General features: G+C 33.5%; 5 protein-coding genes, 1 long non-coding RNA gene and 1 other non-coding gene across 10 annotated transcripts; 6 read left to right on the top strand and 1 right to left on the bottom strand.

Annotated features, from left to right (window-relative positions):
• Positions 1-2829: 2829 nt before the first annotated feature.
• Positions 2830-4524, top strand: LOC137809938 (phospholipase A1-Ibeta2, chloroplastic). Its single transcript, XM_068610999.1, has one exon. It carries the CDS (start codon positions 2932-2934, stop codon positions 4498-4500), a length of 1569 nt encoding a protein of 522 aa, XP_068467100.1. The 5' UTR covers positions 2830-2931; the 3' UTR covers positions 4501-4524.
• Positions 4525-6377: 1853 nt separating this feature from the next.
• Positions 6378-6450, top strand: TRNAE-CUC (transfer RNA glutamic acid (anticodon CUC)). The gene has a single exon. It is a non-coding gene; the product is annotated as a tRNA-Glu (tRNA).
• A 758-nt stretch (positions 6451-7208) lies between these two features.
• Positions 7209-7951, top strand: LOC137809940 (uncharacterized). The gene is made up of 2 exons (XR_011080825.1): positions 7209-7611; positions 7691-7951. It is a non-coding gene; the product is annotated as an uncharacterized lncRNA (long non-coding RNA).
• Positions 7952-8355: 404 nt separating this feature from the next.
• On the bottom strand, positions 8356-10776 carry LOC137809939 (monooxygenase 2). 2 transcript variants are annotated; one of them, XM_068611000.1, is made up of 6 exons: positions 10365-10776; positions 10147-10293; positions 9982-10047; positions 9444-9606; positions 9022-9250; positions 8356-8920 (listed from the first exon to the last, which is right to left on the bottom strand). In XM_068611000.1, the coding sequence occupies exons 1-6, from the start codon at positions 10586-10588 to the stop codon at positions 8415-8417; spliced, it is 1335 nt and encodes a 444-aa protein (XP_068467101.1). In that variant the 5' UTR covers positions 10589-10776; the 3' UTR covers positions 8356-8414. The 2 variants fall into 2 exon arrangements, with proteins under 2 accessions (XP_068467101.1, XP_068467102.1); XM_068611001.1 differs by having other exon boundaries at positions 9982-10055; positions 10365-10744.
• Positions 10777-14643: 3867 nt separating this feature from the next.
• Positions 14644-16001, top strand: LOC137809941 (uncharacterized). The gene is made up of 2 exons (XM_068611002.1): positions 14644-15180; positions 15314-16001. Exons 1-2 carry the CDS (start codon positions 14707-14709, stop codon positions 15932-15934), a joined length of 1095 nt encoding a protein of 364 aa, XP_068467103.1. The 5' UTR covers positions 14644-14706; the 3' UTR covers positions 15935-16001.
• A 902-nt stretch (positions 16002-16903) lies between these two features.
• Positions 16904-20417, top strand: LOC137809942 (uncharacterized). Of its 2 annotated transcripts, none has more exons than XM_068611003.1 (7): positions 16904-17192; positions 17284-17372; positions 17493-17568; positions 18324-18373; positions 18461-18796; positions 20060-20098; positions 20197-20417. In XM_068611003.1, the coding sequence occupies exons 1-7, from the start codon at positions 17054-17056 to the stop codon at positions 20377-20379; spliced, it is 912 nt and encodes a 303-aa protein (XP_068467104.1). In that variant the 5' UTR covers positions 16904-17053; the 3' UTR covers positions 20380-20417. The 2 variants fall into 2 exon arrangements, with proteins under 2 accessions (XP_068467104.1, XP_068467105.1); XM_068611004.1 differs by having other exon boundaries at positions 16907-17215.
• Positions 20418-23190: 2773 nt separating this feature from the next.
• LOC137809943 (uncharacterized) lies at positions 23191-26439 on the top strand. Of its 2 annotated transcripts, none has more exons than XR_011080826.1 (8): positions 23191-23316; positions 23617-23705; positions 23819-23894; positions 24659-24705; positions 24793-25071; positions 25724-25775; positions 25898-26015; positions 26212-26439. XR_011080826.1 is itself a non-coding variant. In XM_068611005.1 (8 exons), exons 1-8 carry the CDS (start codon positions 23268-23270, stop codon positions 26277-26279), a joined length of 765 nt encoding a protein of 254 aa, XP_068467106.1. In that variant the 5' UTR covers positions 23192-23267; the 3' UTR covers positions 26280-26439. The 2 variants fall into 2 exon arrangements, 1 of the variants encoding a protein (XP_068467106.1); XM_068611005.1 differs by having other exon boundaries at positions 23192-23316; positions 25737-25775.
• Positions 26440-27832: the final 1393 nt, after the last annotated feature.

Below are 27832 nucleotides of genomic sequence, written 5' to 3' on the forward strand. Positions count from 1 at the left end.
ACAGGAATAATGTCATTTTTAATAGGAGAAAGACTGATGCGTCTGAAATATTTGTAATGGTTCAAGTCAAGGTTTGGTCTTAGATCTATGCTAAGTCTCGTTATAAGATGTTCTCTTTTTCTGATTGGTGTTTGAATCAAGGAACTTGTATGGGGATGACTATTTGACCTCTTATGTGTGCGTTTTTTGCTTGTAATTATAATCTTGTATGTTCAGCAGATAATTTTAAGAAGGGAGGAAGAGTTTTTTTAAAAATATTTTGTACGAGGATTGGATCACTCTTTAAGTGATTCAATTTATTTATTAATTTTTTTCTGATAAAAAAAAATGTTCTCTACACTTTAGTTTCATCGATACTTTTGTTTTATACCCGTTTAGAAGTGGAAACATGGCAAGATTTTACAAAAGAGTAAAATTATTGAAATATATCAATTAAATATATATTTTTCTTCATTATATAAAATAAAATTGATATAAGTATCGGAATAGTTTAAAAGAAACTAAAATCAATTTTGTATTATAATATAAAAATGAGAAACATATTTAAGTTTAAATATATTAATATTTTATATTTTAATTATAAGTTAATATATTTAGATTTGAATATTATGATGAATATGTATATAAAATTGAGTATCCATATCTGTATGAAATAAAAGCAAGGTGTATGACATAAGACCATGAATTCAACAAAGCATCCGGCGGCATTATCATAAGGTCCAAGCATTGCTCAGACACTTAAATGCTATGCAAAACAATGCAGTAATTTACTTCTCAGAATTGAACCGGTAAAGACAGAGCAGACCACCTATGTGTATCTAAGGCCAACGAGGTTTTCTTTGTTTTGTTCCCAAACAAGTATTTGACTTGACCAGACTTGTTCTATTTTGTTGCTTATTCAATGTTCAAACTCCTTTAGTGCCACATTGCGGGATCAAAATGCTTTCCCAAACGTCCAACATTGGAATATCTGTGTCTTAACATATACATTTTGCATGCTTCCTAGCTTTTGAAAATATGTTAACTGTCAAACCCATATTATCAAACTTTCATGCTCACACTTGAGCCAAAATCAAACAACATTAATGACTTGTTCTCCTTAGTCCCACCAAAGTAACATTTCTTGACTATTGCCAGGTATCAAAAGCCTTCTCAATATTTTAGGGACATGTTATTGCTGATCTAATAAATGAAACTGACCATATGTTGGACACTCACATGACAACATTAATATTTTATATTGTTTTCGATTCTCATTAAAATTGTATAATTTACTAATTAATATTTAAATTCTTCTCTAACTCTCATTCATTATAAAAAAGAAGAAGTTATTTTTCAAAAATCATATACTTACTTACAATAATTTTAAGTTTAACTCAACCTTATAAAAATGACTTATAATGTGAGATTGCACCACTTATATATATTATGAAATCCCTTTATCTCTGGTTAATATGAGATCTCAAACACCCTTACGCTAAAATCCTCAAACTCGTGTCGTGACATTATATATTTATAGATGACTCGATAAAAGTCTAATAATGAGTCAATAAGCGTAACAAACTTTCGTGATAGACTTTAAATAACTCTGATATCATATTAAGAGGTGAACTCTAAGTCTAACTCAATCTTATCAAATCGACTTATAAGGTTAAGTTTGTATCACTTATATATATTATGAAATGTCCTTATCCATAATTGATCTGAGATCTCATATAACAAAAAATAATAATAATAATAATAATATAAAATTGACTTATAAGGTAAAATTCGCATAACTTGTATACTATAAAATGTAATTTTTTCTATTCGACGCAAGATTTCCAACAACAAAATAAAAAAGAAATTAATAATAATAATTAAAAAATAAGCCATCTTATAATTTTGACCTTGGGAAGTTGACAATATTTATTACATTTGTTAATAATAGTAAGATCTATGATTTTACGAGTCAAACCGTCTATAATTCCAAATCAAATTCTACGATGAGATAATGTTATTATATTTTGTTTTCCTTTCCAGGGACAAATTGGTCATTACAGGACAAAGCGAGTGAGAAGCACGTCACGCCGTGGCAGCAGACTTTTATGGAATGCGACTAAACTACTGCTTTCTCAGCTTCCCTTCCCAAAACATAAAAATCTAATGCACTTTTCACATTCAAAATTTTCCCATACACGCTTCAGTATAAACCTTTCTTTTTCTTACGCGTATTTATTAGTAAGAATTATAAACAAAAGAAAAATACAAACTTAAAATTAGACTCCTCATTAATACATGTATCATTCATGTCATAATAACTTTTCATCATTGTCGTAATCTTTTGCTTTAAGACCTATCTCTGCTGTAAAAACTTCTTAATAAAATTAAACTTTTGCATTATCAATCAATTAGAAAAGATTAATTATTATTTAAGTGTGGTCTTCAAGTTCGCTACAACAAAAGTTAATGAATTATTATGTCTTTATTTATAAATAAATAATAGTATAAATACAATTAAATTTGGATAACTTTTTATAAATACTTATAATAACAAAAAATAGAATTATTTTCATAAATTAAAAGGAACAGTAGAATCAAATTTTACAAAAGATCTCACGGGTGGGAAATTGTTTTTTATTTTATTTTCTTCTCCTATGATGTCATTTCCCTTTGTTTAATACTGTTATTCCTTGAAAGGTCTCAAAAGGAATTGAGTGGGGATTAAAAGCGGGTAAAATAATAACGGAATTGGGTATCCCCGTAATTATAAGATGATGCAATGGCAATTTTGCAACGACCAACTACCACCTCTTTAAATACACCTCTTCTATGACTTGATCCATTCAATTTGCAGCATCTCCTTCTTCAAGCTCTCTTCATCTATCTGCTCAATAATCCTTCATTCATCTCACAAACAAAAACAAAGATTTTCCTTTCAATCAATTCACCATGATGCAGATCAGCTCCACCGTACCAGCCCACAACCTTCACAAGTTCCAGGCCATAAGGTGCCCCAGCTTCAGCTTCAGATGCCAAGCCTCCTCATCCTCAACCTTTCAGAAGCCCTTTGTCACCACCGAGTCAACTCGCTTGCACCTCGCCAACCTCGACAAGCTCCTCGAGACCCAGATGCCCGTCGCCCCACCCACCCAAATCCACCACCACCAACAACACCCGCACCAACCAATCATCAACCACCCGAAGGAAAAGAAAGGAAGAAGCTTTCTAGAAGGGCTCAACTTGGCCAGGCTCTGGCCGGAGATGAAGGCGAACGAAGAAATGTCCCCGCGCCACCTCAATCGCCTCCAGCGGCTGCTCTCCATGACGGCGGAGTACTCCCCGAGGAACATCCTCGGCGGGCGGTGGAGAGAGTACCACGGCAGCAACGACTGGAAAGGGATGCTGGATCCTCTGGACGAAAATCTCCGGCGAGAAGTCGTGCGCTACGGCGAATTCGTCCAAGCCGCGTATCAGGCCTTTCACTCGGACCCAGCCATGTCAACCGAAGAGCCGCCACATCCTCGCCACGTGGCGCTTCCGGATAGGTCGTACAGAGTGACGAAAAGCCTCTATGCCACGTCATCGATCGGGTTGCCCAAATGGGTGGATGACGTGGCCCCGGATCTTGGGTGGATGAGCCAGCGGTCGAGCTGGGTTGGATACGTGGCCGTTTGCGAAGACAGAAGAGAGATCGCACGGATGGGAAGGAGAGACATCGTTATCTCTCTCCGCGGAACCTCCACGTGTATGGAATGGGCCGAGAATCTCCGGGCCCAATTGGTAGACCTTCCCGGAGGGCAAGGAAAGCCCAAAGTGGAGTGTGGGTTCATGAGTCTCTACAAGACCAAAGGAGCACACGTGGCGAGTCTGTCCGAGTCCGTTGTGGAGGAAGTGAAGAGACTCGTGAATCTCTACAGAGACGAAGAGTTGAGCATTACCGTCACCGGACACAGCCTGGGTGCCACGCTGGCCTTACTGGTGGCCGATGAGATAAGCACGTGCTGCGCCGGAGTTCCACCCGTGGCTGTTTTTTCCTTCGGTGGGCCGCGCGTGGGAAACAAGGCCTTCGGAGAGCGGTTGACGGCGAAGAACGTGAAGGTTCTACGGATTGTGAACTCGCAGGACGTGATTACACGCGTGCCTGGGATCTTCGTGAGCGAGGAGCTTGAGCAGAAAATACGGAACGTGGGAGGGGGTGTGTTGGAGGAGAAGACACCGCTGGCATACTCGCACGTGGGAACTGAGCTGCGCGTGCACACGAAGATGTCGCCGTACCTTAAACCGGATGCGGACATGGCGTGTTGTCACGACTTGGAGGCTTACTTGCATTTGGTGGATGGGTTCCTGGCTTCGAACTGTCCCTTCAGAGCCAATGCGAAGAGAAGCTTGGCGAGGTTAATGCAAGATCAAAGCTCCAATGTAAAGAAATTGTACACTAGCAGGGCTAAAGCCTTAACTGTTAATCTCTCTAGACAGGGATCCATCTCCATGTCTAATTGTTTACCAAGTCCTTCTTAATCCTAATCATTTTCTTATTTCTTATGCATCTTCTTCCCTTTTACATAACCTCCATAATCTAAATCAGATTAACCTATCACTTTCCAACTTCACAATCAAATCCTACATATATATACTTCTCCATTTAAAAAGCTCTCTAACTAAATAAAATGAGTATGGATGATTAACAAGGGCTAAACAAAAGTTATTATGAGAAAAAAAATAAGAGCATATTGGTACGGTTTACAAGGAAAGAAGTAAGAAGATATAAATGGTTTGGATCCAGATTTTGTAGGGAAGAGAGGAGAGGATATACCTGAGAACAGTAAATACCCTTACGTATTTTTTTATTTAGATAAGATGTGATTTTTTTTTCTAATTTTATAGTATATATTTAATATTTAATAAATTATTTTAAGTTATCTTTTTTGTTTAATTTGTTGTTGTGTTTATATTAATTTATTTTTTATAATTATTAAGTTTTTGAGTTTGTAATTTATTTGATAATAGTATTTTATGAAATTATTTTCTATTATTAATTACCTTATACTTTTTTAGTATTTTATTTATTTTTTATTATTATATGATTTTTAATAATAAAAAATATTATCTTTTATTTATATTAGATCTGATTTATTTTTTAATTTTATAATGCATGTTTAATATTTTAAGAAATTATTTGAAGTTTTATTTTTATTTAATTTGTTGAATACATTTTTTTTCTAATTATAATTTTTAAATTATATATATTTATATTTAATATATATTTAGTTTCTAATTTTAATTTTTAAATCTACGAAATATTTGAAAATTGTTTATTTCTAAACAAAAAATAACTCATTTCATTATTAAAAAATTTTAATAGACATGGATAAATTTGTAAAGTAACATTTAACAATTTTTTTTTAAAAAAAAAAAACTCTCTCACAACCATCATATCACTCACAAATTTCCATAAACTTTCCTCACACATTCACTTTAACATACCCCAATCCAAACAACTTCATTTTCTTCACATTTTATTCTCACATCCTCACACATCCACTCCCCAATCCAAACACGCACTAAGAGATAAAACAAATATAGATAAATGTATTCATACTTTTGAGAAGACAAAATGTAGAACACTGAGTTCTTTAGCTTATTGCCTATACTTCCCTGTAACAACTTCCTTCTCTTTCCTTTCTACTTTATTTTGTAACTAGAGAAAGATAAGAGTCCCACACCCTCTGCACATTGACACCTATGCACATGACACATATTTGATGTTGCAGACGTGACAATGAGATGACAGAGTGAGATTGTGCGCGAATGAGCAGCGTGAGCTTCAAAATAGGGTAAAAAAAGAATATATTACATCGGTTCTTATAAACAACTAGTGTAATATATTTTTGTTTACTCGTAATGACCATTATTACATCGATTAAGTAATCTAACCGATGTAATATATGATCCATATTAAAAAAAATTGAATTTTTTTTCATAAAGAGTGAGTGAGTCATAAACGTCACATAGGTAACCACTTACAGACACACGGGTAGCTAACTCTAGTAGGGTTATTACATCGGTTAAGCTATCTAACCGATGTAATATATTGTTTTTATTAAAAAAAATTGATTTTTTTTTCATAAAGAGTGGGTAAGCATAAATGTCACATAGGTAACCCACTTACAGACACACGGGTAACCAGTTTTGTGTCCATCACATAAGTAACCACTTAGAGACACGGGTAACCAATTTTGCGTGTTACGAGTCATACATTATAATATAGAGCCAATGTCACATTATCACCAAATATCACGTATGTAGCCTCAATTAATTTCACTTTCCTAAAAGAGATAAGCGAATAAATATATATATATATATAAATAAAGAAATGTGCGTAAGAGAATCAGAAATCCGTTGTAGTCTAGTTGGTCAGGATATTCGGCTCTCACCCGAAAGACCCGGGTTCAAGTCCCGGCAACGGAAATATGTTTTTGTTTTGCAATGTGTATCATTTTTATGAAAAAGACAAAAGGTGTGTTGTTGAGTGGGTAACGCACATTGTGAAGTGCCGAAAAGCAACAAGTGAGGGCATTCTTCACCCCCACACGTATCTGTTTCTCATTTGCTTTATCTGATGCCACTCTTCACCCTAATATTACCATTCCCCATCACTGCTCAATAACTGAGTATCTTGGCTTCTGCTTCTTATTTTGCATATGAAAATCATGCAGTTCAGCTCTCACTTTTTTCTATCAATTCCATCACCCTGTCCACATAAACTATATATATATATATATATATATATATATATATATATATATATATATATATACATCACCCAAACTTTTCATCTCAACACCTTCATAATCTTTACAAAACTAATTATTTCAAGCACAAAATTAATTTTGATCCGAATGTAAAAGTACGAAAAAATTAGAGAGAGAAAATTAAGACTTCATTTTTTATATGTATTTCGACCTTATCCCATTCAGTTCCGCGATTCGCAAAACCTGTTTCTTTAAAGTGTTTGAAGTCTGTAATTCCCTGCATTTTTTAAATAATATTTTCAGCACAAATTTATCTCATACATTGAAAGTTGACAAAAAAAATATTTAATATGAAGTAAAACATATTATGAAAATATTGGTATTGTATAGGCAACAGAGTCCGTATGTATATACACATATTATACGCCGGCACCAAGAAAAATACAGTTTGACAGTGGAAGAGAAAAAAAAAATGAGAAAGGGTTTACGCAAGTGTGACATAAGAAGGAGAGAGAAAGAAGCTAAGAGCGAATTGGAGAAGTGATGTGAAAGGATAGCATCGCCCTTTGTTGGGTTATTTGTATTCCCCTGCGCTAAGCAACGCAACACAACACAAGACAACACAACCTTAACCTATGCAGAGGTCGTGGAGTGGTAGTGGTAGTGTTTGGCGTAAGAAACCATCCTTGGACTTGGACATGGACACCGACCAACACCTACCCACGTACGATCCCCTCTCCGACGTTGCCCAGAGACACCTCTCTCGTCTCAGATCAGCACAACACGCTGTCCATCTCATCCCTCTCCTCGTTCTCTTATGCGCCGTCGTTCTCTGGTTCTTCTCCGCTCCCACGTCTCCACCACATCATAACTAAAGGTTACCTCTTTTCAATCTCACCCTTCTCTCCCTTTCCTCTTCCCACCAACACTCTCTAATTTTTACCCATCCGTTGCAGATTTCTATTTCAGACTCTGGTCAACGCCTGCATAAGAAATGGGTCTCCGTCTTTTCTTGACTTTTCCCCAGACTCTCCGCAACGACGAAGAAAACCTGAATTGCTCTGCTTATTATTAGATTGTCTATCAGTAGATTGCTTGTACGCTTATTCATCCTCAACCCTCTTCAATTTTCACTTTATTATTACACGAATTTGTTGAATCCTCCTGATTTAAGCGGAGAGCAGATTATAGAGATTATATACAAATTTATTATGCAATTGGTTTTCTGAAAGAAAATAATAGAAGTGCGAGTTAACATGATTGCTATTCCAGAGAAATTTAGTGATACAGATTAATGTTAATTTCGGAATGCATCTGTTGTTAGTGTCACTGTTTTATGGTATCAGAGGAATTATTTCCCAATAACAAAGAATTCGAGTGTTTCCACTATTAAATCTGTATTAATTGGTAAAAGTACACTAGATTTTGTTTTTGGCAAGCCAATCATTTTAGGTAAAATAATAAGGGAGAAGTTCGCAGATTTAATGTACTTATTTAAGATTGGATAAATGCTGTGATTGTAACCTTTTGAATAATGAACGCAAACATCTATCTTTTTATACCCATTCAATGCAGTGTGTGTATATATATATATATATATATATATATTCAGGCACACAGATTGAAGAGAAATGAAGCATCTTTCAATGTGGTTGCCATTGGCAGCCATGTTTTTCTTCTTTATAGACTCTCACATGTAAAATTTGTATGCTCTAACAATGGCCCGAGCCTGACTAGTTTAGGTATGACAATATTGTTCCTAACAGAACACACCAGTGGGTTCTCCCACTGCAAAGCGGAACCCACAAGGTTTGCACGTATGGTTAGTGGAAATACACGGGGCCATCTTTCAGTGCCATAGGACCTGAAAGCTTCTTCCACAGATGGATCTTCAGACTTGATTGCTCTGGCAAGCTTTTTAGCAAGAACCACTGAGTCTTCCAGTGCACAACAAGCTCCTTGCCCAAGATTTGGGGTCATTGGATGCCATGCATCTCCAACCACCACAACTCTTCCTGCAGAAGCACCTGGACTTATGGCTGGCCAAAGCCACCTGTCTACCAATGGAGTCTTGATCACAGTATCATCCGGCGTACAATCCACTATGTTCAATAGCTCCGAAGGCCAATCCTTCACCAGTTCCTTAGCTTGGTTCTTCAGCACCAATGAGTCGGTTATTTTTGGACCTGCCATCGATTTTTTTTTCATGAGATTTTATGGTATATCATGCAAGTTGCGACTACAAAGTCACTGACTTAATTTTACCATGCGTTTTGTTCATAACAACCTGGAGAAGGACTATTGAAGCAGATGAACCAGTAAACTTTGGTCGGAGAAACAGGAACAAAGCCGGCGCGCAACCCTCTTCCGTAGATATAATTCACTCTTGGTCCAAAAGGTTGTCCATCAGAATAAGACGCAAGTCCACGGAAAGCACAGTGACCAACGTACTTGGGCTCGGGAAATCCCATCCACTTAGCTATTGGTGATCGAATTCCATCGCACCCTATCACAGTCTATTTAGAGATTAAATCGATTTTCTATTCATAATGGACCATCATGTCTCTAAGTTCTATCATTTAGTAATTCTTTGGACACTGTAACACTAAGATTTCAATTATATAGCCAATCATTTCATTAACTAAACATGTGATGATGAATGATGCCCGCAGCTAGAAATTTAGTAATAGTTATATCACCATGACTAACCTTTGCAAGCAACTTAGAGCCATCCACAAGTTCCAACAAGGTATCCCCATTTGGAGTGGCTTCAATCCTTGCTAATTGTGAAGAATATTGAATGGTATTCAGTGGTAGCTCACCAGCCAAGGTTTCCAAAAGCACTCTCCTCTCCACTGCACGTACCTCTTGACTGCATTTCATGACTTAATATTTGTCCTCACCAAAACTTACTGCCTTATCATACAACCAGTGCTTGATGACAATTACAAAATTGTAAGAGAAAATGATAATTGAGGTTTTTTTTTTTTTTATCTTCAGTGTATTTCTTAAAAGAAATTAGCTTATATAAGTTAGTTTTCATCTAGGAAATAAGTTTATTTCATTTCTTTTGATTGTCCTGATATCCTGTTGAAGACTAGCCTTTACTAACAAATGTTGTTTCATACACACATATAAGCATCAATTTCCAATGTTATTTGTACATAGCATGATTATCTGCTAATCATTCCAAACCATGCCCAGTGAAGCATACTTCATCATCATATCCACACACCACTGAACGTACCTTTCATCCTCTTGCTTGAAATTGAAGGCGCGGAGTTCCCTTCCATCCTCGGACTTCACCACCATCCTGTACAGCTGATAGTGTGAACCAGATCAAGCTCAGCTGGTATACAGATTAAAAAAGATCAAGTTTTTCAAAAGGGTGTTCATGTGTGCATCCATGTACCCTTGAATTTCTAAGAACTGAGTTCTGAGATCATTAGCCACTCCAATTGCATCGAGTACCCTCCATCCGTTTTTGAAAAGGGTGAGAGAGGTTCCACCGGTTCGAAGTGACTCTGCCTGCTCCAGCACCAGGGACCGAACTCCAAGCCTGATGCACAAAGTTAGATCATCACAGTGAATAAACAAGATCGTGGCTATGAAGAGAGCTGGAATTGTAACCTGTGAAGGGAGAGAGCAGTGGCAAGGCCTGCTATCCCAGCACCCACAATCACAACTTGTTCCTTCGGTACATCAGATTGAGATTGAGCCTTTATGACTCTGTAACCTCTGCGGGTTCCAATTCCATGTCCAAACCCATCAATGTTCGTGAACAATGTTTTGGTGAGACAAAACGGTGAGGTGTGAGATTTGAGGAAGACAAATGACGAGGTTGTTGTAGCCATAGATGTTGTGATATGTTGAGAGCTGTAGCAGCTACGCCATAAGCATTACGGTTGTGGAGGGAGATAGGGGTGTGTAGTGTTCAACCTTGCACCATACAAACTAGTGGTGGGGAACATCTTTTGAAAACCAACACTGTAAATGTTTTTTAAGTTTTCAAAATAAGAGTGTGTTATTAAGTTTTTACTTCATTCAATCACAAGTTATGATAATATTATGTTTGTCAACTGCTACAAGATACTTTTGGAATTTTAGAAATTTATAATACTATTTGAATTACTAATAATTATATATTTTTTCCTTCAAAATAGTTGTTGTAATTTTATAGTCTAGAATAGAAAATAACTGAGATAAATGATAAAAAGTGTATTTTTAAATTATTTATAAGCACATTATATAATTATGGTTAAAAGAAAGTACTGTCGCACAGACATATTTATATTGTGTGCTATCACATCCTAATATTAGATATTTCCCAAAAAAATATCACCCAAAATCTTTTTATATTATATTATATATATAGTACGTATTTCCTACGCAAACATCAATACTACTAAATATTATCATATTTTTATTCTGGCTCGCTGTTATGTAAGTTATATGTATAAATTAATAAATAAATACACATGTGTAATAATTTACATAAACAATTAGTTGAATTTATATGTTATACATTTAATATTGTTGTTTAATTTTTGTAAATAAAATACATGTATCTTTCTAACTTACATGTAATAAATAGGAGTGAAGTAGGTTATCTATGTGGTCTACTCTAAATAAAGTACCAATTATTTGTTGGTGTTCAATTTTAAAAGTCCTCTAACAATTAACCATTCCATAAAGAGAAAAAAATCATAACTAATATGCAATGACAATGACATGAAAGCCAATATATAATAAAAAAAAAATAACAATTGAATAATGTTACAAATATCCTTTAATTGAATAAATACCAGCGTTTATTTTTTATTTTCTAATTCTTTAACACCTTATTATAGTCCACAATTACTCTATGTCTCTCTTTGTATCCGAGTATTACTGTTTATCTAGATTGAAAACGAAGGAAACATCATGTTTACATCTAGGTGTTTATGGGTATTAGAGAGAGAGAGAAAAGGCGAAGAAAGTGGATAAGGACTCTAGGTTGTGAAGATTTGGTGAGAAAATATTTGGTTTTACCATATTACCCTTCATCAATTATCTTATTTGTCATATTAGCCCGAACTATGCAGTTGCAGATATTCCCTCCACATGAGATTCTCACGCATAAGATTCCATTTGCATAAAAACAGATTCATACAATGTTCGATGGGTTACTTCAAGTGTGGTGAGTGATGAATAAATATGAGAGGGATGATAAATATGGGGGAGGAGAGGAGGTGAGTTATTTGTTTTGAGTTGAGGGAGTACCTTAGAAGTGGTCGGAGGTGCACGGTGGTAGAAGGTGTGCAATCGTTGGAGGTGCGCAGTTGTCGGAGGTTCGCAAAAGTTGGAGGTGCGCGATTGTCGGAGGTTCGCAAGCGTTGGAGGTGTGCGGTTGTCGGAGGTGCAAGGTGTGGGTGGGGTTCCGTTCGTGGTGGTGTTTCGTTAGTGGTCGTCGTTGGACGGTGGACGGTTTTGCTGGTGGTGGTCGGTTGACGGTTGTAAATGGAACAAATACAGACCTTATAAGAAAAAATCTCCCCTCCTCTCAACCCATATCAAACATAGCTCCCTCAATACTATCGTACTAGTTTTCACTATCTCACCCAACGACATCAGTCATACAAATGAGGTTGCTTGAATACAACTTTTTCATTCCTCCGTTAGCATGTTATTGATAACCCCCAAATACTTTGTTCTACAACAGTGTCGCACTGCAACCTAAATACCACAACAAATAACTAACCAATTAACACAACCAAAATAACTCGATTAAGAAAATCAATAAAACCAATTCACATAAATATTGACAAAAACATACTCATGACATTTTGATTCATGAACTTCGATTGTAGTCCTTGTCATGTCAAACCTGAAAGCAATGAACAATTTCATAATTAATTTTGGTACTTCGTTCCATTCAGTAAGGCATAAAAAAGAATTATGGTTACCTATTGACAAATTGAGGAGTTGCACTCAAACATGACAATTCAACCCACAATTATTTCACACATGAACCCACAACAATACAATGCACACAACAACACAAGAAAAGGGCATTGCCTTAACATTGACCAGACCATGAATTCAAATTCAAAATTGGACACCTAAGTGAAAAAATATGGTTACCTCCTAAAAAATTGAGGGGTTGCACTCAAACATGACAATTCAAACCACAATTATTTCATACATGGACCCAGAACCATACATTGCTCACAAAAACACAAGAAAAGGGCATTGCCTTAACATTGGCCAACCCATGCATTCAAAATCAAAATTGGACACTCAAGTGGAAAAATTTGATTACCTACTCACGAATTCAGGGGTTGCACTCAAACATGACAATCCAACCCACAATTATTTCATACATGAACCCAAAATCATACATTGCTCACAACAACACATGAAAAAGGCACTGCCTTAACATTGGCTAGCCCATGCATTCAAAATAAAAAATGGACACCAAGTGAAAAAACTTGGTTACCTGCTCACGAATTCAAGGGTTGCACTCAAACATGACAATCCAACCTACAATTATTTCATAATGAACCCAAAACCATACAATGCACACAACAACACAAGAAAATGACACTACCTTAACATTGCCCAACCCTTACATTCAAAATCAAAACTGGACACCCAAGTGAAAAAAAATTGGTTACCTGCTCAAAAGTTGAGTGACTGCACTCAAGCTTGACAATCTAACCCACAATCCTTTCATACGTGAACCCATAAGAATAGAATGCAGACAATAACACAATAAAAGGGCATGACCTTAACATTGTCAAGCCCATCCATTCAAAAAGAAAACTGGACACCCTAGTCAAAAAATGTTGGTACCTGCTCAAAAATTTCAAGGATTGCATCTTGCATTGCAAAACAATTGCACATTTCTTTACACACAACACCCTAAATCCATCAAAATTCTATTTTCGCAACATCGAAGTAGACACCCTATAAAATTTATTCAAACCCAATCTAATAACACAGAATCATCCATCACGATGAACACTTCAACAACAAATAAAGAAGCATTGGCGACCGCATAACAAAGACGTTTTCCTGATTTCAAACACCCTACACCGACAAAAGTTTGGTTTGTGCTTCACTAACAGTTCTGATTGATGAGTGAAGCCAATAGCGTTGAGCACTTAAACAACAAACAAACAAGCAACGACGACCGCACAAGAAAGACGTTTTCGGTTTCTGCTTCGTTGTTCTACTCCTTTTTCTCCCTCCCTCCGACAACGAGGCCGCGCTTCTTTTTCCCTTTTGTTCGAAACTCTCCCGCTTTCGCACCCGCACTTAAATGCTTACACTTTTACAAAACTTCCCTGAGTGCCATATCACTCCCATTGCCCTTAGTGTCATCACTCACATCAAAATTACAATAAACTCCACTGCCACATCCTCACCCAATATCACGTCTGTAGTAAGTCTATGTAGAATGTTAACTAAACATTTTCATATTAAATAGGATGTTAGAATGTTGGTTGGGATAGAGGGCAATGAAAAGACAACGTAGTTAGAATAATTTCGTATAATTTATTATTGCATTTATTTCTGTTTTATCCAAACTTGCATATATACTAATTTTTTATTTCAAGAGCAACATCAATTATCTTTAAACAATGACCTGATAATTGACACAGCCGAAAGTGAAAACACACTCTTAACAAACAAATTAATTGATATTTTAACTATTTTTATTTTTAATTAAAAATATTATATAATATTATTATAAAGGGTTGTTGAATAGTGTTATTCACTCTGCATGAGTGGTAACAAAACTTTTCCCCTAAAAGAAAGTGTGGTATATCATAAAGCATTGATTTGTGTTTGGTGGATGGTGTAGCACTTTTTTAATTTTGCTCCTCTTCTGCAACTCATCCTTATAAATGCACCAACGCTCCAAAATTTGTGGTCACTCTCTCAGTTAAGATCAATACATTGAAAAAACAAAAAACAGAACAAAACAATGGAGGTGCATGGGAAGGGTAGCGCCCCAAGCCAGAGCCTCTCAGAGTTGCAGATTTTGACTATAATGAGCGTGCCACCGCTCAAGGTGACAGAGCCACGCCGAGTTCGCAAAGTTTTGGTCAGTGACGAGCACACAAACGCCATTCACGGATGCTACCAAATAGTTCTGTGCTACCAGAATTTGAAGGAGGGTGATGATGGTTGGTACATGGCTGGTTGGATCGTGGAGTCACTAGCCAGGGTTCTGTTGGATCACCCTCTTCTTGCAGGTCGCCTTCAGAGAATTGATGACACTGGGTTCGAAATTGTGGCCAATGATTCTGGCATTAGACTGTTAAAGGCATGTTACCCAACAAGCTTGTCACACTTTCTTGAGCTGAACAAGAGAAACCAACATCTCAAGACCGAGCTTGTGTTCTGGAAGGAAATTGATGCTCAGTGTCCTCAGTTCTCTCCCCTTTGTTATGTTCAGGCAAATGTTACATTACATACATATACTATTTGTTTTTGTCTTTTTGTTAACCAGTTCTGTTTCATTCTGTGCATTTTTAGTCTCTTTTTGGTTGGTTTCAATGGATTGTGAGTGTCTGTGTGTTTATTTTTAGGTGACAAACTTTGAATGCGGAGGATATACTATTGGCATTAGTTGCAGCCTGCTATTGGCAGAGGTTTTCCTGGTGGAAAACTTTCTGGGAAAATGGGCCGAAATACACCATAACATGTCACTCCAACATGGAGAAATTCAGAGACCCGTGTTTTACCATCCTCCTATGAAAAACTGGGAGTCTCTTCCATTAGTTAACCGTTCAGAAAGTGAAAGCGGGGTGCAGAGCTTGGTGTTCAAAATCATTACCGAGGATGCAAAGATGGGGAGGGAGTTGGCTATGCTTTGTGTTGAGGAAGCAGAACGGAAGCTAGAGAGTGATTTGGGTTCAGAATTTTGTGTGATGGTGAAAGAGTGTTCATCAGAGGTAATCAAAGTTGAAAGTTGGTCAAGAGGTGAGGGAATGGAACTGAAGTTGAAGTATGAGATGAGAGGAAGCAGGTGGGAAGAGTTTGCAGTGCAGGAGGTGGCATTCAATGAAGGAAACAAACCTGTTCATGTTTGTACTTGGATTGATCATGTGAGGTTTGGATATGTTATGACAGTACCACTCCCCAACCTCAAGAACAATGCATTTGCTGTGATTGTAGTCTCACCACCTCTTTCTTCCCTCTCATTCTAGTCCCACATCAATTCCCACAGTGTATTGGAATTCATAAATTTTTAATAAATTCCCTGTTTGGTTTGAAGTTAATTTCCTTATTTATCTCTTAGGCTTATCACTATCTTATTTATTGTTATTCTGAATTTTTTCTCATTATTTAGAATGTTGCTAATCTAGTCTCATTCCTATTAAACTAATTAATGTAATTTTTTAAGTCAATCTTCCACCACAATGTGACATTTCTTTAGTTTTATCAGGTATTATAATAATAAAAAAAGTTCAATAAAAAATTCACCATATATCTATGCATTCTGATTCTTAATTGTTTATTGAACCGAATATATTGGTGTGGTGTAAGTCAAAATTATCCGGCTTTTAGTGTTTATCCATATATTTTTATTTATTTAATTTAGGCTTTTATTAATAAAATATTAAATAAAATTATTCACTTTTTAAAATATTATAATATAATCAGTATTATAATACTTAATAAATAAATACTGTTAATCTTGTATAAAATATTATAAATTTTCACTTTATGTATGATAAAAATTAACAAGTGAAAAAAAATCACATTGTGATTCCATATGTTTTAAGATAAAAAATATTAATAATGATAACTAAAAATATGTAAATTGTTAGTTTTAGTATTTGAATAATTTCTTTTAATTTTTATAATTTTAAATATACTTAAAAACAAAATAATAATGTAAAATGTATACTAGATTTTCTTTTACACATTATTATTATTATTATTTATACATTAATGTAGATGTAGGATGGAAATTTATATAGCTATATATCTACATCATATTTAACATAAAAGGATTGTATTATTCTATTTTTAAAGTTGAATAAATTAATAAAAAAATTACATTATTATGTTGTTTAAATGAGGAATCTAATTAAATATTTCAGTAGTGAAAGATTGAATAAAATAAATAAATAATGAAATGTATAAATACGATTGAGAGAACATGTTCAATAAACATGTACATTCCGATACAAGTGTAAGTTTAACTGAGAAATTACTTTTACAGAAATATTTAGAAGAAAAAAGAGGGTTTTCATAAATTGTAATTAGGAAGAAAAAGGGTTTTTGGTTTAGGGTTGGAGAGGTGAAGAGGTGATAGGGGAATGGAAATTGGGAGAGTTAATGGCGAGAAAAATAAGATTCGAATAGAGAATCCATTTACTTTGAAGGTGGGTCAAGTGTTTACAGGTTTTGGTATCGGCTGTGGAGTCGGCATCGGCGTTGGGCGCCCTTTAAATTTGGGTATTTGATTCTCTTTCACCAAGGTGATTATGATTATATATTTGTCAAATTCAGTGAATATTTTTTACCACTTGTTCATTATTCCATTTAGGTGCAATTCCTATGTTGAATCAAGTAATGAGTGCCACCAGAGGTGCGACCGATGCATTTTCTGGTCTTAGTAGGCATGCTAATACTTCTGTAAGACAACATTCATCATTTTCCTGTTTACATAAATAAATGCTGTTCTAATCCAACTTACCACCTATATTACTTTTTTTTTAATTATTATAGACTATTTATTTGTTGCATTTTATGCAGTTGAGGAAGTTGGGAGCTAAGAACATTGAACTGGGTGTTGGATGTGGAGTTGGTTTTGGTCATGGTTTTGGAGTTGGTATGCCATATATCTGTTCATTTTTTATATAAATTCTTTGGTAAATGTTTCACCCTTTTGTGATTTCTATGTCATCACATTTTAGTTATGCTTGTGCATTACATGAATTCCCTTGTTTAGCCTTTACATTGGATGCTCATGTCATCTGTTCCATTTTTTGTGATGTTTGAGTCATTCTGTTCTTTTCTGAATTATTATTCTGTCTGCAGTGCCGCTATTGGCAATGTGTTTAACTTTTATATTTTCCAAATTTTTTACCACATTTTTCCTTGGTAGTTCCCAAAATGATTCATATATGGAACTGGAAGTTTGGTGTTTCAACATTTTAATCTTTCCTAGAAGGCAGCTTTGGAGCGTTTGCCTTATGAAATTAATTTTTAAAACTATAAGGAACTATGGCTCACCGAATGCTGCTTCTCAGGTTTGATGATATATTATGCAATGCACAAGAGAAGGATTTATATTGAACAAATGCAGTGTAATGTTATACACTACCATGCATTTTACACTAAAGAAAAAGAAAGTGGAGGCAGCTGATGCTCCCTAGAAATGGCTACAATATTCCTAAATCTCAGGACACTGTAGGCTCAAATGCTGGTCATGCTTGAAACTTAGTTGTCATCTATATATCATTGGTCATATTATGTTTGTCACTTGAAATGGTCATTTCAGTTTAATCATATTAGTTGACAGAGGTTCTCCATATTTTGCACGCTGTGGTTGGTAGCTAAATTATTATGTTTTTATTATGTCAGGTCTTGCTGTGAAACCAGGGGTTTTGAATCAAATTCAATCTTGTCTTGTAGTATGTGAATTTTTCTCTTCTAACAAAAGTATTACCATCTTCTTTTCCCTTTTCTGTATCTCATGGCCGAAATCTTGAATTTTCTAGGATGTAGTGACGAAGACGATGACAAAGTTCGGACTTAGTCCCAGTTTAGCCCTTAATCAGGCTGCATTTCCACCATCCTTGCAAAATGCCGTAAATACAGTCAATACAAACCAAAGTTCTGCTGGAAGCATGATGCCGTTGGAAACTAAATCAACTGATCCAGTATCTCAAGGTCTGGCAGGGTCCCGACCTGTGCAAATTGGTACAGATTTTGAAAATACTCTGTTAAGAAGCACTGCAGTTGACTCTGCATTTGGAAGCCGAACTGAGAAGGTTATTAGCAACTTCCTGCAAAATCCAGTATTGAAGGGGGAAGGAGAAGGACTTGATGAAGCAGTATGCACTCATTTTCATAAATCACAATTAAATGCAATGCTTTCTATCATTCTAGCCATTGACTTGATTTTTAATAATTTTTACTTGCATGTTGATGAAGTGAAATAATTTGCATTCTGTAATGGTAGAGTGTTGAAAGATGAGACGTAGACTAAAGGAACAATTTGCCTATTTGGATAGTTATATCCCATGAATGTGTTTCTTCTTTTTATGTGGGAATACTAGGAAACCTCTAGACATAGTATGATAGTATGAAGATGGGGAAGGTGGGGCTATAATATAGTTGAAGCTGCCTCGGTGGAATCCAGTAATCTCTCCAAGCTACTTTAGTTATGGCCCTTGGGGTGAATGTGATTCTTGAATATGTTTTGAAAAGTGCTTAGTTTCCTGAAATATTAAAAAATATTTTGTGAAATTCCTAAAAAACCTCATGGTTATCCATGGTTAGATGGTGGTAATAGAGGTAATGGTTATTGCAGTGGTAGCAATGTTGGTTTTATCTTGCTACTGCATTGGTGGTAACAAGGGTGGAGGGGGGGTAAACTAGAAGTGACTAGGGTTCGGTCATGATGTCTATTTTCACATGATGGGTATTAAAGAAAAACCCTTGTGTCTTCCTATCTAATTGTTTTTGGGCCATAACAGGGAATGCTACATCATGGACTAGGTTTTTTAATTAGATCAGACATGATACCCTGATATCCTGAAACTCACATGCGAACCTCCTGCGTTGATAATGTATCTATGCTTTCTGTGTATTAAATATCAATATTGTTGATATCTTTGATTTTGCATCCTCTTGACATTAAAAAATCATTGTACATTATTATTTATTAGACTTGTTTTGAGCCTGCAAATATGGTCGGCAGTTGTAGGTATGAGAATAAACACATTCAATTTTTTTACCTCTTCATGTGTGCATCGTTTTTTAGTTAAACTACTGAGTCTTGGTATTGCTAAATTCTGTTTGCTTTTTTATATACCCTTTTGTGATTGATGATGGTAGATTAATTTTCGTTTTATTACACAATTTCCTTGCAATTAGATTATTAATATGATCTTATTAGAAGTCGTCTTGTTTGTGAAATGTTTTTCAAAACTACAATGTGTACGATGGACATAATTATCATCGTTTTCCCAATCAATATGCGTGTGAATGATAGAATGTTCATTTGTCTATATTGTTCCCCTTTCCTCTTTTTATGACTTTCTCTGCGGTTAATAAAATATTATATGAAATTCTGATTCTAAGATACATTGTAGATTGGACGTCTGCAGTCAGAAAAGATAATACTTCAAATGGTAATTTTTATGCACGCTTAGATTCTCAATCATTATCTGATCTTCTGACCACAAAAACTCATGATTTTAACTATCTTTTTTTTTTTGTGTGGATTTAGGTTTTGAAACACCAGAAAATCATTGAAGATCTTGTGGAAGAAAATGAGAGACTGAGGCGTATACTAATGGAGGACCTGAAAGTACCATCTAGAAAATTTGAAGGAAGTTCTTCAGGTAGAAATAGAAATGAGTTGCCGTGTAGTGAATGTTTTGAGTGCCGAAGAAAACAAAGAAAAAAGTAGGTTAGTAATCATAATAGAAGAATCACAAGTTCTTGCAAGTTAAAGGGTCTCCTGCATTTTTGGTTTTCTTTCCTTCCACTACCTCTACTGCTCTGCCTTTCATGGTTTACAATTTTTTGGAGATTACAATATAAATATTTTATGATAAAATGAGATTAAAAAATAGTTTCGTTGTTTGTAACCTAATTGCAAAAATGTAAAAGATTTTTTACGGAATAGAATATAATAGGCTATCCTTTGTTTGTTTTTTAAAAAGTATTTTGTTTTTTATCGTTTAATTTTGGATCAATTTGATTGTTCCAAAATAGTTATCGTTTTGAATTGTGAATTCTGAGATCTGATTTTGAGCAATTTTTTTTTTATAAATTTAAGATGTGAAACTTGTATCATCAAATTGGATTTATCTACAAAGCTCCAGGCGTCAAAATCTGTTTATATTTGAAAAAAAATATTATGAACATGTTAAAAGTTGCGTGAAAATTGAGTTTAATAAGTAATTAGAAAATTGAAATATGTAATGTTTATGGGATTTTAGATTACATTTAAGTCATGTTTATGATTTTTTAAACATTTAAGCTATATAATTTTCATGTAGATAAATAATATATTAGAATAAGTTTTACACATTAACTACAAGATAAATTAACAAAAGTATCAAGTTAATTAAATAGATTGCATTTTCAATATTCAAGCCTAGAGTCGATTTATTCTATTCTGTCTATTTTTAACTAATTTGAACATGTTGCTAAAATAGATATTTATTATAAAATGTTCAAGTTAAACTAAACATGGATATTTTTATTTTGAGTTATTATATAAGGTCATAATTTAAGTTTTGTGAATTTTATTATGCTATATCACTTTTAAAATATTTTCGTAATTTTTACTCTAATGCAAGAGTCTTAAATATTCATACTTTTAATGTTTTATTTAGTTGTTAATATAAATATTTATTTTTAAGATAAATTTTTTTATTTTTATAACTTAGCTCTTATTTTTTATTTCATGTAAGCAAAGTTTAATGGAGACATTTTATAAAATCTAGATTTTTATCTTATAATGAAGGAAATCTGCTATCTTCCCAACAACATCGTGGCCTGATGTTGAATTATTTGTTTATTTTTTAATTATTATTCATCAATTATTTATAAAATTTATTGAAATGTGTTAGTTGCAAAGATAGTTGAAATATAGCACTTTCATTGGGGTCAACATTTAATAGACTTTAATAATTTGTTTAATTGTGATTGATTTTTTATTTTTTTGTTGTTTTGGATGCTACATGATGTGTTGGGCTATGAATGAAACCTAATCTGTTGAATAGAGTACACTTATTTGTACAGTTATTCCAACATTTATAATATGGGTGTTGAAAATCAAACAAATCTAAAAATAATAACTAAAAACTAATATCTAACAAAGGATCCCAATCATAATAAAAGATATTTTTTGTCTTAAAAATACATTTTTTTTGCCAATTACTAAATAAAAAATATTAAAATATAGATCTTATAGAACATTTATATTGGAGTAAAAGTTACACAAAGGGAGATTCACAAAGTAAATTAAGACTTATATGATGAGTTTTGGAATGAAGTATAGATAAGGGTGTCTCTTGAATGCTGTTATATTTATATTCTGTTTAAAATGTATTTATACTTATCAAAATACTATCACAAGTTTTTACTATAGTTTTAACTATAAGATTATACAATTTATTTATGAATATTAGCAAAAACATAGACATTATTGCGTCTATGTGTTTGCATTTTTATATTTCTTTTAATGAATATAAATTTAATATTTATATAATTTTTTTAAAATAAAGTAGTTTACATTTTAAAATATAAAATTCAAAAGAACACATCACATACCAATATGACAATAGGTCTCATCCACAACAAGGCATTCCCAATTATTAAACCTAACCTCTTTCTCTTCCACATCACATGATGTGGTTGTTATAAGGGAAAAATAAAAATATAATTTATGTACACCTAATAAAAAAATATTTATTATTTATTGTTATAAATTATATAAAGTTGAAATTATAAACATTAAAATATATATACAAACTTAATAACATATCATTTTATTTGACATTTTTCATTGAAAAATGTTAAATAATTTTTTCATAAATAAATATTTAACAATTTTATAGTATTAATAAAAAAACATATAATCGATCTAAATTAAATCACAAAAATTTGATTAAAATCAAAATAAAAAATTGCATTTTGATTTTGTGTGTGTTTTATTTAAATGATTTTTAATGAGAAAATAACCAACCTTATTTTATGAGGAGATTTAACCAAAATATATCCTTTTTCTTGTGTCATTTAATTCAAATGGTAAGTGTCTCATTGTACAATGTAGAATTTCTCAAATATTGTGTCATTAATGAAATTGTTTTACCTTTCAAATATTTTTTTTTATAATTTAAGAAATCACTAACTTAGTGCATGTGGGTTTCGTTAGGTCTTTGAAGAAATTTCATGATAGAGATTCCATAATAGCATGATATGAGTAAAAAAAATATGGATAGACAACACTTCTTACATAAGTATTTTTTTTTAGATAATATTAAATTTCTCGTCAATGACATCCAACATATATAATTCTAACTAAAGTCTCATTATATGATTTTGCTTCATTTTTCATATTGAATTTCTAATGTGATCACCTTCTTCAAAAACCCAACAACTTTTTAATGAGAAAGTAAAGGAGAAAGTTTGAGGATAAATGTATACAACACTCTTAGAAGAAAATAAATGTACTTTGAAGTGAGAATCCATTTACTTTGAAGATGGGTAAAGTGCTTAGAGGTTTTGGAATCAGCCCTTTAAATTTAGCTACTTCCATTTTCTCTGAAACATACACTGAACCACATGGATTGGAAACGCTTCTTCAAGCCAAAAACTGATCCCCAAAATCCCAGTATTAGCTTTTCCAATTTCCCTACACTTTCATATATCATATTCATATGTATCTTATTTTCTTAAGCATGTCTATTCTCAATGAAGAGCTCGTATTCTTAAGCATGTCTATTAAATAGTTGATCTTTTAAACCAATCACAAATAATGTCATAAATGAATGACTTTGTAGATAGATTTTGTAGAATAGAACACTAGTATTTACTCATGGTTGATTCTTCTGCATGCATGACATATTTGTTTAGACTTGCGAAATCTTACTAAACTATAATTTTGTCATTTGTATGTACTCAATATGTGAAGGTACAATGCCCATGTTGGATAAAGTAATGAGCATCACCAAGGGTGCAACCGATGGAATTTCTAGTGTTAGCCAGCAAGCAAATACTTCTGTAAGACATAATTCATCACCTTTCTGTTTGAACTATGCTGTCATTACCATGTTGCTCCTTCTTTTCTTTTCTGTTGCTTTTGGAGAAACATCTCTTTCTCATGTTTTATACAGCTTAGGATGTTGGGAACTTCGAGTGCTCAGGGCGCGGTTGGATATGGAATTGGTTTTGGCCATGGTTTTGGACTTGGTATGCCATATCTATTCCTTTTTCTCAATTTTCTGCCAATAATACATCTTCCATCTTTATCTGATTTTTACAGCATTAGGTGTTTCTTATGGTTTTTCTCTCAGCTTTATATTGCATGATATGCATTCCCTGTTATGAGGTTCCTTTTTCTCTAGTTTGATTCATATTTTCCTTTTCTGGGGGATCTTTGTTGTAGTAACTGTAAGTAGGGTGTTTTTGAGCTATCTGTTCATTCTATCAATATTGGAAAATTTCACAAATTTTTGAAAAAATTTAGATCATTTCTACTGTTTTATTCTTAAAACTATCCACTTACGGACCTGCAATTTTCGTATGTTATACACCTTCTCAACATGTTTTATGATCAGATGAAATTGCTCTTAGGACTAAGGAAGAAGCTTTCTAGTGTTTGTTGATTCTGCAGTTGTCTTATATCTTGTATCATATATCATACATATAAATAGCAATTTATTGCTTTAAATTGACTTTCAAACCTTCTCCATTTGGTACTGCAATTAAATTACTAATGGTAAATCTAATGCCTCTGGATCACTGTGGGAGAAAGAATCATTTTAAACAAACTAAATTGTAACTTTTACATTCATATGATATGAATTATACACCAAAGAATAAAAATTTGGAAGCAGAAAACGTTGCCACAAATTACGTAAAACCTCTGGATGTTGTAGGCTCAACTGCTGAGCTTGAATAAACCCTAAACATTCTTCAGTTGATGGCTGAGTTTTTCATTTACTCACTGGCAGGCATATCTATGAGAGCAGGGGTGGATACACTTCAATCTGGTGTAGTAGTATGTGGAATTTCTCTCATCTCAAAAAGTTTTGTCTTCTATTTTCTACCTTTTATATATCTCATGATAAAATCTTGAATTTGCCAGGAATCAATGACAAAGATGTCTGGACTTATTCCCGGTTTACCATTTGGTCAGGGTGCATTGCCTTTGCCAGAAACCTCAAAGAATGCCCAATTGGCAACTAAATCAGCAGATCAAATATCTGCAGGAAGCATGATGCAGAAGGCAACTAAATCATTTGATCAAATTTCTCAAGAAAGCGTGATGCAGCTGGCAAATAAACCAGTCAACCAACTATCACAAGGTCTTGTAGGGTCTCAACCTACAAAAATTGGTTCGGCCTTTGACAGCAAAACAAAGAAGGTTATTAACTTTCCACAAAATCCTCTCAGATAAGTAGACTAGAGATAAAAACATTCTATAATATAGTGGTGCAAATCTAACAAGTCACTTTTATAAAATTGAATTAGACTTAAAGTCCAAGTTTTAAATAAAATAAAATTGTTTTTTTTAATATGGATACCCATTTTAAATCCAAAAGTAATTGGATATGGATTAAACATTTAAAATCCAAAACTCATGCTAAGGAAGGAAGGAGTAGGAGGAGTTGATGAAGCTGTATGCACTAAACTTTCATATATGATTATTGTTAGATGCTGCTGTGCATTTTCTTCCACTGACTTGATTCTTGCTGAACCTTTCAAAATGCCTTATAGGGTGGATTTTCAGATACTCATTATGTTGATGCAGTTGGATGAAATGACAATTTGCATTTTGTATGTGTTTATACTAACTGTTTAAAGAAGAGGTTTAGGCTGAAGTTGAGAAGTCTTAAAATAAAAACACTTATATGCTACTTAAGACTCCTCCTACCTAGTACTACTTCGGTTAAGGGTCTTGTGTGGAAAGAGCTTGCTGTTAAGATAGCATTATCGATCGTTTCCCTAATCAATGTGCATGTGAATGATATCAATTTTTTGTGAGCTTGTTCTAAGTTTATGAAATTCTGATTCAGAGATGCTTTATAGGTTGGACTCATGCAGGCAGAGAACAAGCTACTTCAGACGGTAACTTTTTATTTGAAGCCAACATGCATCACAATCTATAGCATATACTTTTTATTGAACTTTTCGAATGGTTGAGTCACTTCAAATATGAACTATCAGTATTATTATTACTATGGATTTAGGTTATGAAACAGCAACAACTCATTGATGAACTTACGGAGGAAAATGCAAAGCTTTGCCAGATACTACAAGTGAAGGACCTGAAAATACCATGTACCAAGCTTCAGCCAAGTTCTTCAGGTAGAACTAGAATGAGGTTGCAATCACTGATTTTTTTTAGTGCCCTAAAACACAAATAGACAAGTAGGTTATACTATTTTCTTTCATTTTATCATGTTTGTTGAAGCAATTTTAAGTGGATGTTAATTAATTAAGTTGTGCACTGATTTTGAATATTCCAATCCTTGATCAGATAATGGATTTGTTTACTTTGCAGATCCAAATCTTCAGCAATTCCCTTCATCGGAAGTTAATGAAAACGGTGGTTCTAGGCCTTCCCGGTGATGCTGACGGTAAGTGCTACAAGGAAAAGATTTATTACTCAACTGTTAAAAACAAGCATTACTCTTTTTTAAAATTTGTAAAAACTAAAAAACATGTTTTAGTTTATACTTTCATTTGATCATAAATCATAGCATGATATATGAAAAATTTGTTAATTTTTATATTAATTACCTCAAAAGTAATAGTAGTGATAATTTATAAAAGTGCGTCGAAATTATTTCATAATAATTTTCTTCGTTAATCAGCAGGAGGATTCACTAGGGTTTAATTTTACAACTTTGTTAATAAAAACTGATTTAAAGTAGCGAGAAGATTAGTGTTTTATTTTAGAAAAAAAATGTATTTTTTTTCATATTTTGCATTTTTATGTAATTATACTCGTGTTCCTTTATTATCGTTATTTTAAAAATTTGGTCCTCTATTCTTTTGACAAAATTAGATTTATGTTATTTTAACGGTGAAATTGTGATTCTAAAGTTAACTTTACATCTCATGTTTATTGAATTTATTAACGTGTAGAGTTAAATTAAAATACTTAAAACGTAACTTCTCTGTGGTAACAGCTACGTTCCCAATTCCCAATTTCAAGAAGAGAAAAAGGCAGTGAAAAATAGTAGAGCTAAAAGAAAAATCCCAAATCTGTGAGATTTCCATGCCTAAATTATCACTTCATAAAAAAATGTGTATTTAATACTGTAACAGCTAAAAAATATTTAATAAGTGAATATGGAATATTCCATCAATAATTTCTAATAAATCGTTTTGTTTATTACTGATCATGGATCCCTTAATAGTAACAAAAAGAAAAGCTAAAGTTTGATACTCAACTTTTACAGTTTGTATTCATTGGGGGTTGCATCTAGTGCTTTATTTTCTGTGGTACAAAGCTCTTCGTGTGTAATTATATCATAAATGAATAAATTCTGTAACTTTTGGCGTACACAAATTGCAAAATTTCAAATGCTAGTTCATGACCTCTACGTTTGGGATTTTATTCCCTCATTGATGCTGGCCTTTACACATAATTTTATTCAACAAATTCTAATTCAATCTATTGATGACTCTCTACGCGTTGTCAGAGCAATAATTGTCTCTAAAAACGGATATCAATCTCACAATAAATAATGAATTATCAAGTATAATAATCGTTAAATATGAAATAGAATAATAAAAAGAGTGTTGAATTAGTTGTGTTGGCAGTGATCAATAAAAAAACAGACAAAAAAATTAGTTGATTGAAATTAATGTCTCATAGAAAATTCATTTATATCGATCTCTCGTATATAAAATACTTAAGAATGTTTCCTAAGTATCGATCTCTTGCATACTTATAAAAACAACTTAGAATTACACTCAAAAGTTAATGTCAATTAACATTTCAAGTCTGTTTTTAGCACTCAAATATATTAAGTATTGTTGTTTAAGTTTGAACCTTAAAAATACCTCTCGATCAGATTTAAGATTCTCAATCTATCACGAAAAATTTATAAGTAAAACAACAATATCAATCATCAATCAAGAACTGAATATTTTAATATATAATATATCAACTT

This window comes from Phaseolus vulgaris, chromosome 2, assembly GCF_000499845.2.
Source record: "Phaseolus vulgaris cultivar G19833 chromosome 2, P. vulgaris v2.0, whole genome shotgun sequence".
In the NCBI taxonomy this organism is placed as follows: domain Eukaryota; kingdom Viridiplantae; phylum Streptophyta; class Magnoliopsida; order Fabales; family Fabaceae; genus Phaseolus; species Phaseolus vulgaris.